The sequence below is a fragment of the Brachypodium distachyon genome, chromosome 1 (genome assembly GCF_000005505.3).
Source record: "Brachypodium distachyon strain Bd21 chromosome 1, Brachypodium_distachyon_v3.0, whole genome shotgun sequence".
Classification (NCBI taxonomy): Eukaryota; Viridiplantae; Streptophyta; class Magnoliopsida; order Poales; family Poaceae; genus Brachypodium; species Brachypodium distachyon.
In genome coordinates this window covers 460,894-472,542 of record NC_016131.3, presented here as the reverse complement: position 1 = coordinate 472,542, position 11,649 = coordinate 460,894, and the positions used below count along the sequence as shown (strand labels likewise).

Genomic DNA, 11,649 nt, shown 5'->3' with positions numbered 1-11,649 from the left:
TCTGAAATAACTGTATATATTTCGTTCTGTTCAAAGTTAAACTTTCGGCACATGGTGCATGATAGATGAATCGAACGTTGGGTACGTGCTGGTCTCACCGTGTGGTCAGTGAAGGAACTCTTTTGGAGTTAGCTGCTCCATTAACTAACAAAAGCCTAAATGGAGCAGTATTAGGAGTAGTAGCTAGCTAGCCAATCAGAAACTTTGTTTTAGAGGCCGAACAAGTACTGCTACTCCACTAAGTAAGAGGATCATTTCTAGTACCACTACACTAATTAGGAGTACTTCACTACTAGCTAACAAGTGTCAAACCTATCTTAATTCCAAAAGTCATGATTAGGCATTCAAGTGCATCTCTTAAAAGCTCTCTGATAACACTGATGGCAGTTGAGGCAAATGTTTGCAAATATTCTGGCTAGCCTCGATGGGCCGACCCGTACGTCCTTATTTAAAGCACGTGAGCCCCTGTAGCCTTCTTCATTCCCTCCTCACTCTCACTTGCTTCCGATTAAGCCTTCTCTTCTCTTCTCTTCTACCCCGGTGCATGCTACCTAGCCTACCTTCTCTTCTTCCTCCTACGTGCACACCGGAGAAGACATAGATACAGTACGTATGACGTGGGTGAACGGGCCGATCGTGGTGGGCGCCGGCCCAGCGGGCCTGGCCGTGGCGGCCTGCCTGGATACCCACGGCGTGCCGTCCGTCGTCCTGGAGCGCGACGACTGCATCGCGTCCTTATGGCAGCGGCGCACCTACGACCGCCTCCGCCTCCACCTCCCGAAGCAGTTCTGCGAGCTCCCCGGCATGCCCTTCCCCGCCGACTTCCCCGAGTACCCTTCCAAGCACCAGTTCCTCTCCTACCTCCATTCCTACGCCGCGCGCTTCCACGTGGCCCCGCGTTTCAACCGCGCCGTCGTCTCCGCCCAATTCGACCACGCCGCCGGCCTCTGGAGAGTCCACACTGAAACTTCGTCTTCTTCGTCTCCGGCAACGGCGGAAGAGGAGTACATCGGGCGGTGGCTGGTGGTGGCCACGGGCGAGAACGCGGAGCGGATCATCCCGCCAGAGTACAGCTCCTCCGGCTCCAGCGGCTTCTCCGGGCCGGTGAGCCACGTGTCCGAGTACAAGTCCGGCGCGCCGTACGCGGGGAAGAAGGTGCTCGTGGTCGGCTGCGGGAACTCGGGCATGGAGGTCTCGCTCGACCTCTGCGACCACGGCGCGCGCCCCGCCATGATCGTCCGGGGCGCCGTCCACGTGCTCCCGCGCGACGTGCTCGGCGTCGCCACCTTCTCCCTGGCGTCGCTCCTCCTCCGCTTCCTCCCGCTGCGCCTCGTCGACGGTTTGCTCGTCTTCCTCGCGGGCGTCTTCCTCGGCGCCGACCTGCCCAGGCTCGGGCTCCGGCGGCCCACGGGCGCCGGCCCGCTGGAGATGAAGAACAGTAAGGGCAGGACGCCGGTTTTGGATGTCGGGGCGTTGGATAAGATCCGGAAGGGGGATATCGAGGTGGTGAATGCTGGAGTGAAGCGGCTCGTCGCCGGTGGCGCGGAACTCGTGGATGGACGGTTCGTGGCCGCGGACGCCGTCGTTCTCGCCACCGGCTACCACAGCAACGTCCCGCAGTGGCTCAAGGTACTAACAATTTACTAATTTGACTAGTACTTTTCTCCTTGAGTATTATTTGCATGCATGCAGATGAGGTCTCTGTAAAAGTGGCTTGATTTCATACACACACTACACTATTAGCGTAAAATAGACCTTCAGTATTATTTGCATGCAATTGTCACGATCGAATTGATGGATCGTCAGAAACCGATCAGCTAGCTGTACACTGACAGAGACAAATTAAAGAACGAATTCAAGTAGTACGTGTAATAAGTGGATGAGGGTGCATTGCACTTGCTGAATTCCTTTCATTTTACGACAATTAATTAAGACACGGATAGATAGGGAGGACATATTGCATGCACACCATTAGTCTGGAGTAGTATATTCTTGCAAGTTGATTAGTACTGTAATTAACAAGCTAATTAATGTATGTATGTGGAGCAGGGAAGCGAGTGCTTGTTCAGTGGGGAAGGGTACCCCAAGGTGGGCTTCCCGGAAGGCTGGAAGCTGGGCGAATCGGGGCTCTACTCCGTCGGCTTCACGCGGAGGGGCCTCGCCGGCGTCTCCCTCGACGCCGTCAGGGTTGCAGCAGACATCGCCACAGCATACCACAACAACAACACCAACACCAACACGTCTTCTTCTTCTGCTTCCGTCTAGCTTCATTCTTCACACCCGAGACATGCATGAACATCCTGCCTTCAGAGAAGCCCTCCTCGCTCCGAGGACAGCCACCAAATTGACAGATAAACAGAGCCCAAATTTTGCCGTGTTCATGGGTTCTCTTCCTTCCTTTCTCTGCCTAATAAACCGAGTACTGCTCTGCTACAGCTGCATATGCGTTGCTAGCTGTCTTCACTCTTCAGACAGTACATATGTATGGCATTCGGTCGTGTAGCCTTTGTAGCTTAATTGATCTCTCTTGTAATATAATCTAGCCATGACAGACAGACAGACTGAATCACTGTGCATATCTAATCCTCCGTACTGGCCTTGCTTGGTAGGCACAAGCAGAGCTCTGCCGTGTCTTGAATTCAAGAACAGGACCAGGACCAGGACAGCTTGTATGATTGCTGCTGCTGCTGCTGATGCAAGGAATAAAATCAGGAATCATGAGCCATCAACTCCATCTGTATATAGGATCTTCGCTAGCTGCTTTTGGTTTCTGCACTGCAGCTACCGCCACACCTACTCTTCATCTTCAGGTTCAGGTCTCCACCACATACAGTTATTTCCCCCTGCCAACAAACACCATCCATCTCATCATCATCATCATCACATTTCCATCCATCCTGCTACAGGTGTTGAAGAATCTGATATGCAAAATTGCATATTCAATCTGATATGCAAGCAATCACATGAATAAATGAAATAATCAATCAATAAAACCTGATCAAGTACGAGTAGTGCTGAGTGAGTGAGCAGCCTTTCCTAATGGGGACTTTGCTGTGGTACCACCGCTGAATAATATGTCAACCACAAGAGTACAAGACAGCCCAACGTACGCAGAGGCAGAGAGCTATCTCCAGGCGCTACAATGTCTGCAAATCAAATATTCATCTTTTCACTTGCTCCTAATTCAAATTGAAGCCATTTTGTCGTGATGGATTGGATCTAGTGACCACACTAGCTAGGTGGCTGCTAGCCATGATACCATGAGAATGATATGACCTGCCAATCGTTCAAGGACCAGCCGCCAATAAATCCCCCAAAGCCCCACCCTTGCTCTCTACTTAATTCTCAAGTCAATGCAGTGCAGACCCTGTTAATTTTCCTCCCAGTGTCTGCCGGGAAATCAACTACTACTCTGTTTTACTCACCCTTCTGAACTCCATTTTCAGGGAAAACAAAGATTCAGACGTGAATGGAGGTAAAAATTCTTCTAGATCCAAGTAAACCATTTGAATTCACAACACAAAGTTATACTAGAGCCATGGCCCGGGCTACTCAATCAAGAAACAGGGCATATATCAAGCAGATGAGTAAGAAGAAGGAGATAACAGCCATGTGAGTTGTACAGGGACATGTGCATGCAGTAGTAGCTTGTTGGGGAGCTGATTCAGTACAGTCCTCCTCTACATACACACAACTTCATCATTAGACAGCCATCAATTAATGCCCTCTCACATCGCGATTACTTCATGACAGCAACTCGACAAGGAAAAATACTTGCTTCCTTCCTTTGGTTTTCAGACTAACTACAGGAGTTGCCCATAGACCAGTGCCCTTTTAAGGAGTAGATTCTCCAAATATTTTTGCATAGTTGACAGTTTAACTATACAAGTATAAAACTGCTTCTCAAGCTCCAGATCAAGGCCGTAAAGGTTGTGTTTGATGGGCAAGTTTCAACAATTGACTGACACTTTCAACAGGGTGTCACACTACTGGTGCAGGAATTGACACCTTGTTCAGTTCTTCTAGCCTGAACAACAGATTGTTGCACAAGCACAACTAGTATAAGAAGAAGACCTTTACATATCTCAAACTCTTCCCCTGGCCATTCCCTATGTTGAGAAGAAGTAGCTAACCCTGCAAAAATGTATGTTTAACCGGCCTTCATGAAGCTGAAGCAAGACTGAAAGTAGATACTCAGCAAAATAATCATGCTCCGTTACTCAGCAAAATAATCATGCTCCGTCACTCAGCAAAATAATCTAAGCATGTAGCAGATGAAGACGGACCAAGTCTAAATCCAGATGCCAATAATAAAACGGTAGGTTGTCTGGGAATCGGTAATTAATGATACAAGCCTATTCGAGAAATATACATGCTCCCTCCTTTATAAAATATAAGACCCATAATTATATGTGCAGTCAACGCTCCAGAATTTTGATCACTGTTACATGACAAAGTGTATGAGTTTAGTATGTGAGAGCAATCATTGGTATTTTGTGTTATAAAATACTTGTATGTCATATTTTTTTTACTAACTTGGTGACAAATTAAGAGCATATTTATACTAAAATTAAAAATTATGAGCAACAAGCCAACAACTCACACGCGAAAGGATAAAGTTCCTCGCTTTATTGAGTCAACCAGAGCTTGCTTGATAGTACCGGAGATGGATGGCATTCTTTTTTCCACATATGAGATGGATTGAGAGATCCTAACAAACAAGTCCATAAAATTTAAAACATATATAATGCAAATCTTTTTTAATAAAATTATTTTTATTATCTTTTTCTCGCGGGGCCACTTTGATAGGTGTCATATTCTAGCAATGTAAGCATGCGCATGCAACATACGATCCACACATATTCAAAGCATGATGAGGCGTCGAGTGCAACTACACCATCTTCTAGCTAGTCGATGTCTAGGTTGAGGAGCGGCGACGCATCTAGAGAAGACCTCGATAAGACGTGGGATGTAGCACAAATGAGAAGCGGCGCCGTCATCTCTTTGGCCGACTCACAAAAGAAGCTATTAAGTGATCGGAAGGATCCTACCTTGCATATCGGCTGTCCATCTCAGATTCAACGACTCCAATGGAACGTTTACGTATTATTACTGTCCAATATACTCGTTTTCAATGTTGTGGTCGCGATAGTTTTCTAGAAATAAATTCCCACCGGGAGGATCAAACAAATAATATTAGTTTTTCTTTAAAGTTTCCTTCCATGTTGGGCTTTACGGATGAGTTACGTTTTGCTACCCCAAATTCCTAAGTTTCTTCCATGTTTAAAAATAAGAGAGGGCGTGAAATACCAAATACGCCCTTGTGCTCCTCCTAGTCTTCTTTCTCCCCCTTCTCCCCATTCTCTCCTTCCTCTGCCTCTCGTCTTGTCTACGCACGCCTGACGAACCCTAGCTCGCTCCTCGCTGCGCCGCCGACCGCCGATCGAGCTCACCGCGAACCCCTACGCTCCTCCGCTCCTGCGCCGCCTCCCGCGACGCCGGGCTGTCCACGGCCGCCGGTCGAGCTCGCCGCGACGCTTTCTCTCTGGCTTCCTTCCCACTTCCCCCGCGGCGCCCAACGCGTCCGTACAGGCGTCGGGCTCGGGCGCTCAGAGCAGCGGACCGGCCCTCAGCTCGGGCCTTCAGCCGTCTTCAGTCCAGTGGCAGGTAATTTCTGATTCCCCCCTCTCTTCAGTTCAGCCGATTAGTTCGTTAGAATCTGGTTGTTCATTGTTAGAGCCTGAATAGATGCATTATAGTTTCGATTTCATGTTACAGAGAATTAGAGGCACGAGAATACGAGATGAAGAGAGTTCAAGTCTTGCATTTCTGTAGGGTCACTAAGCATTGAGTTCAGAATCTAATAATTGTGCGATTGGGCCAACTTTTTATGGTTTGGTATGGGTACTTTGCGGGATAGCTTTAAGCGCTTAGTTTTTGGCCAATCCTGGTTCCGCCACTGATCCACACCAACCTATGCCTGAGACACAATTGAACTGATAACGGAACAATATTTAGTGTAGAACTGTGTATTTTCAAGTGTTCATCGCTAAGCACAATTAGCTAATGAAACCTTGTTCATTTTCTGGCCACATCTGAGACATTGAGGCATAATTTCTTGTGCTTGTCTACTTTAGGTTGACATTTCCCATCCAGTGTTTCTGCCAACTCTTGATGTGTTAAGGATATGAACACTAAGACTTGACACCTCAATGGAGCCTCGAAGAGATGCAGTTGGCTCTGCGGCACAAAGAGCCATGCATGTGCCATCAACTTCATCATCCAACACTTCTCGTGTTCCAGAGTATCATGTGCCAGGCATTGTCAAGCCTGTTCTCAATTACTCCATACAGACCGGAGAGGAGTTTGCCCTTGAGTTTATGCGGGACCGTGCTATATCCAAAAAACACTTGGTCCCTGGTACATCGGGAGAAAAGAATGCGGCTGCATCTGGTTACATGGACTTAAGTGGAATGCTTGGTGCCTGCCACACAGGATCAGAAACTGGCTCAGATGTATTCGTGCTTACAGCTGTTGATACTCAGCGACAAAAAGAGCCTGAAAGAAAATCTTTGGCTCAAAATCAAAACAGAGGCAGGCACACATCGACTAGGTCAGTTCCACAAGCTTTGTCAGGTGATGGCAGCAGTCGGGGACTATCTTATGGCTATGCTTCATCTGAAGCTTCAGATACCTCTAGGAGAATCAAATTCCTATGTAGCTTTGGGGGTAAAATTTTACCCCGGCCTAGTGATGGAAAGCTTAGGTACGTCGGTGGTGAGACACGTATAGTCCGAATCAGCAAGGATATTTCCTGGGAGGAGCTCAAACAAAAGACAATCAGCATCTTCAACCAACCCCATGTCATCAAGTACCAGCTCCCAGGCGAAGATCTTGATGCTTTGATCTCAGTGTCAAGTGACGAGGATTTGAGAAACATGATGGATGAATTTGGGATGATTGAGATCGAAGAAGGTTCTCAGAAGCTTCGGGTTTTTCTGTTTTCCTCACTCGACTTTGACGATATGGGCTTTAACCTAGGTAGTACAGATGGTGATTCTGAGATCCACTATGTTGTCGCTGTCAATGGAATAGATGTAGGGTTTGGGAAGCCTTCAAGTGGACATGGTTTAACAAGCACATCCGTGAGTATGCTGGATCAGTTCATTAATATCAATACTGATAGTGATCAGTCAAACCTAAACCGGGACAGGTCAGATTTTCATGGTATGCATGGGCCATCTTTTGCGCCTTCTGCTACTATCCCAACAGCAACACTGCCGAGCTTATCCAGTGATTACACTGCAAATATGCAATCTAACCAAGGACATGAAGTGCAGTACGCTCAGGATTCTAGCGAAAAGTTCTATGACAACAATGAGAGACGTATCTCTATGCCTCTATCTTTCCCCTCAGATTTTGGAGGCACCTCTCAGTATGTGGCACATTCTGGGGCTGCATCTTTGGCAACTTCTGACCAACGGTCTTATCAGGACGGCTTTATGATTCAAGGGTCTGTAAATGACGCAAAGCAGGCTTCCGAGAACACATGGCATCAGAAAAAAGAAGTGGACTACTTCCAGTCACTCAAGAATTTGAGTACTCCTGTGCAGCAAAACGATCTGCCTGTTTCAAATAGCATGCATTTGGAAGTGCCCCCTGATTCTTCTGCTCAAGAAAGTCTGACCTCTTTTCTTCAACCAAGTGACAGTGGGAAGAGCTTAGAGATTCATATGGCATCAAAGGCTACATCTGTGACTCATGGTTCAGAGTTTAATGAAGATGACCGCCAGTCCTCTGGTGGAGCTTTTGTATCTGGATGTTCTGACTTTGAGTGTGACATGACCGATCATGGGATCGAGAATCCACAACCTGGTGCTGGGCGGACCTTTCATTCTGAACGGATTCCTAGGGAGCAAGCAGAGTTCCTGAACCGGTTATCAAAATCTGATGACTCAGGTTCTCAATTCCTAATACTTCAGTCTCAGTCTGGTGTGGCTAATGAATCCACTGCAGATGCTGCTGATTCTGTTGAAGGAGCTGAAAAATCAAATTTAGGCGCTCCATCACTGGATTTGAATGACCCTTCTAGTGATGATTGCCTAGTACAGTTTGAGAAAAACTTCGCCCAAGCTGTTCCGCAGCCGAGCCAATTTGGTATAATCATTCCTCCAGAAGAATCAGATGCTAAAAGGATATCAGAAAATCATGTGGTTGAACAACATGCCAGTGAAAAGAGGGCATTGGATGGCCCTATTATAAATACAGAGAAAATTATGAATTTAGCTGAAAAGACTCCAGCTAAAGGTAATTTGAAAGCGACTCCCACCAATAGAATACAAAGTGCTAAGAAGCAGCAAGGAAGTGATGCTGCTATGGCACGTCGTGTTAGTTGGGAGGCCCCCAAGACAGTGGCCCCCAATGATGTTAAGCATGATCCAGCCGTGCCATCGTCCGCGGGCAATACTGGAGCTGTTCCAGATGGTGAATCTGTTGCTGCTAACATGGAGAACAGAGATATATTTGTTGATATCAATGATCGCTTCCCTCCTGACGTTCTTTCCGATTTCTTTGCAAAGGCTAAAGATGCATCACAGTCATCAACTCCTTTTAATGGCCCTGTCCTTAGCTTGAACATGCCAAACTATGAGCCCCAGAGCTGGTCTTTTTTCAGAAATCTTGCAAAAGATGAGTTTCCAAACAAGAATAGTGATCAAGGCCTGGCAAAGATTGACGAAGGGATTTATACATTCACAGAAGCAGATAATGATGCAATCAGCATGAATGCCTTGAATCCTAAATTTGACTTTGACGCTGAGAAGAAGGCAGAGCCTGCGACCCCGGTTGTTGATCCTAGCAACATGCCTCAGGCCTCATCACACATTGACCATGGCCCAACTATGGAGAGGAGCTTTGAAGCGTTTCAAGTTGACAATCCATATGCACCTATGGGGGACAGTATGAGACCACCTGCTATGGAGTTTGAGGTATGCGTGTTTAATGGAATTACATTGTCACTTTTGTCGTGGGACTGTGTTGTCATATTTATGATTATTCTTGGCTTCAGGAACCAAAGTTTGAAGAGGACAAAGCTGTTGGACTTGTCATGGATGCTTCTCTTCGAGATTCTGATTTTGAGCACCTGCAGGTATGCTGGTTTTGGGTTGCAACTAACTGAACATGTTTTCCCTGTTGGTTCTACATTTCCACATTGAGAATGTTTTTGCTGAATTCTCCAACCAATATCAGTTAAGCCCGTGTGACATTGCTTTGCTTGTTTATTGTTGTCGACACGTTTACATGTGATTTTTAGCACTAGACTAGATATGTAAGGTTAAACATTTTCTGACTGCATAATATCCAATGGTTCTGTTCATGAATAGGGGTGCCTTTCAACCTCTGTTACAGACATGACCATTGATATGCCAACGCTGCTCATTTTGTTCTCTTGGAACTTTGCAATTAAAGAAAATAAGTATATGTAAACAGATTATCAAGAATGATGATTTGGAAGAGCTTAGGGAACTTGGTTCTGGCACTTTTGGAACCGTGTACCATGGAAAATGGAGAGGAACTGATGTGGCTATTAAGCGTATCAAGAAAAGCTGTTTCACAGGCAGATCTTCTGAGCAAGAAAGACTAGTAAGCTCCTGAACCTGTATCATACTTGTGTGTCATTTTGCTGCATGACAGAAGGCTCTCAACATGAACGGTAATTGCAGTATTGCTGAGCATTAACATTCATGGAAGTCTATGGCTTGTATTATAAAAAACAATCTCATATACCACAGCTGTAAAACTTACTACTCCCTCCGTCCAACAAAAGATGTCTCAAGTTTGTCAAAATTTGAATGTATCTAGACATGACTTAGTATATAGATGCACTCAAATTTGGTCAAAGTTGAGACATCCTTTGTTGGACGGAGGGAGTATTAGTTAATATACCACAGCAGGAGCCTCTCCTACTGTTTTCAGTCAAAAAATATACCACAGCTGAAATTTCGGTAGATGGAGATCTTGATTGTTGTAACTATGCTCTAAACATTCTGGTTTTCAGGCACATGAATTCTGGCGAGAAGCTGAGATTCTGTCAAAGCTTCATCATCCAAATGTTGTAGCATTTTATGGTGTCGTGAAGGACGGGCCAGGCGGTACCTTGGCAACCTTGACCGAGTTCATGGTTAATGGTTCTCTTCGGCATGTCTTGCAGCGGAAGGACAAGTAATCTCTTCCCGTTTCTTTTATTTTTCCTTGTCTGAATATACATTGTTGGTAACTAAATAACAAACTTTTTTCTATTACTTGAAAGGTCCCCTGACCTCCGTAAGCGACTTATCATAGCAATGGATGCAGCGTTTGGAATGGAATATTTGCATTCGAAAAACATTGTGCATTTCGACCTGAAGTGTGATAACCTGCTGGTTAACCTCAGAGATCCGTCACGCCCTATCTGCAAAGTGAGTTGAATTTCCGCTGAAGCAGTTTTTCAATGGCCACTTTCTATGCATTAGTAAACTTACTGTTGTTATTCAGGTTGGTGATTTTGGCTTATCCAAAATCAAGAGGAATACCTTGGTTTCGGGTGGTGTGAGGGGGACGTTGCCATGGATGGCCCCAGAATTGCTGAATGGGAGCAGCAGCAAGGTATCGGAGAAGGTAAGATTGTCTTGTTTGCCTAAAAATCTAGGCTTGCCCTGCCTACTTCATTGTTTTTGTTAGGTTTTCTTCGTTATAAAACATAGGAATTATTGTTACTCGCCAGGCTAGTTGAGAGTTTGGTGAGGAAGAAGTTTAAACTACAATAAGGAAGGTTTTTTTTGGGCAGGTGGATGTGTTTTCGTTTGGTATCGTCATGTGGGAAATCTTGACAGGAGAGGAACCTTATGCCAATATGCACTATGGTGCAATAATAGGTATGCAATCATCCACTGTTTGTCTTCGAGTGCTTACATACACGATGACATGGTTCCAGGAGGAGGTGGTCTGATGTATATTGTTTTAAACCTGAATCCTCCAGGTGGCATTGTGAACAACACACTGAGGCCGCCTGTGCCGGCAAACTGCGACCCGGAATGGAAAAGGCTGATGGAGCAATGCTGGTCCCCGGACCCAGCACAGCGCCCGGCCTTCACCGAAATCGCCGGACGGCTACGGTCCATGTCAGCAGCGGCGAACCAGGCGAGGGCAGCGGCGGCGGCGGCGAAATAGAGAAGAGCCCCAGTTCCCCCTGGGGCAGGCAGGGGTTTAGGCTGGAGAAATATATACTTGTGCGTGGTGTATGTAGTAGTATTGATTCTTATAGAGTGTAAAGATATTTGTCGAAAAAATGAACTAAATGTGGAAAGATATATATGTACAAGCAATCGCCTATTTAATATTTATACATTGGCTCATAGCATTCGGTGTTGTGGATTGACAGAAGAAATTTTGTCTTGTTTTATATAGCAGTAAAAAAAGAAAACATTTTGTTCGTTCAACAAATATACGGAAATTGTTTTTTTGTTCTTTCGTTTGTGGAGAGAATTCAAAAGAAAAGGGTCAGAATATACAAGTAAAAATTAGAAATGAAGAGAGCACAACGAGTTTGTCCGCCGGCCGGCCGGTGGGACACTTGTTCGTTCCGGCTCTTCCCGGCCCGGCCCAGAAAAA

At 45.9% G+C, this 11,649-nt stretch overlaps 2 protein-coding genes and 1 long non-coding RNA gene across 3 annotated transcripts; 2 read left to right on the top strand and 1 right to left on the bottom strand.

Annotated features, from left to right (window-relative positions):
• Window positions 1–469: 469 nt before the first annotated feature.
• On the top strand, window positions 470–2,555 carry LOC100839448 (probable indole-3-pyruvate monooxygenase YUCCA8). The gene is made up of 2 exons (XM_003559046.4): window positions 470–1,629; window positions 2,050–2,555. The coding sequence occupies exons 1-2, from the start codon at window positions 613–615 to the stop codon at window positions 2,263–2,265; spliced, it is 1,233 nt and encodes a 410-aa protein (XP_003559094.1). The 5' UTR covers window positions 470–612; the 3' UTR covers window positions 2,266–2,555.
• On the bottom strand, window positions 2,470–4,431 carry LOC112269704. The gene is made up of 2 exons (XR_002961602.1): window positions 2,995–4,431; window positions 2,470–2,843 (listed from the first exon to the last, which is right to left on the bottom strand). It is a non-coding gene; the product is annotated as an uncharacterized LOC112269704 (long non-coding RNA).
• Window positions 4,432–5,352: 921 nt separating this feature from the next.
• LOC100839142 lies at window positions 5,353–11,407 on the top strand. The gene is made up of 9 exons (XM_014896825.2): window positions 5,353–5,667; window positions 6,138–8,987; window positions 9,068–9,148; window positions 9,490–9,642; window positions 10,058–10,221; window positions 10,310–10,457; window positions 10,534–10,656; window positions 10,826–10,913; window positions 11,018–11,407. Exons 2-9 carry the CDS (start codon window positions 6,213–6,215, stop codon window positions 11,206–11,208), a joined length of 3,723 nt encoding a protein of 1,240 aa, XP_014752311.1. The 5' UTR covers window positions 5,353–5,667; window positions 6,138–6,212; the 3' UTR covers window positions 11,209–11,407.
• The last annotated feature ends 242 nt before the right edge of the window (window positions 11,408–11,649 follow it).

Bases quoted from the DNA above. Each gene is read 5' to 3' on its own strand.
- LOC100839142 (XM_014896825.2), top strand. From the start codon at position 6,213: ATGGAGCCTCGAAGAGATGCAGTTGGCTCTGCGGCACAAAGAGCCATG. The intron at 10,222-10,309 runs GTAATCTCTTCC...ATTACTTGAAAG, and splicing joins GTCTTGCAGCGGAAGGACAA to GTCCCCTGACCTCCGTAAGC. The intron at 10,458-10,533 runs GTGAGTTGAATT...GTTGTTATTCAG, and splicing joins CGTCACGCCCTATCTGCAAA to GTTGGTGATTTTGGCTTATC.
- LOC100839448 (XM_003559046.4), top strand. From the start codon at position 613: ATGACGTGGGTGAACGGGCCGATCGTGGTGGGCGCCGGCCCAGCGGGC. The intron at 1,630-2,049 runs GTACTAACAATT...TATGTGGAGCAG, and splicing joins ACGTCCCGCAGTGGCTCAAG to GGAAGCGAGTGCTTGTTCAG.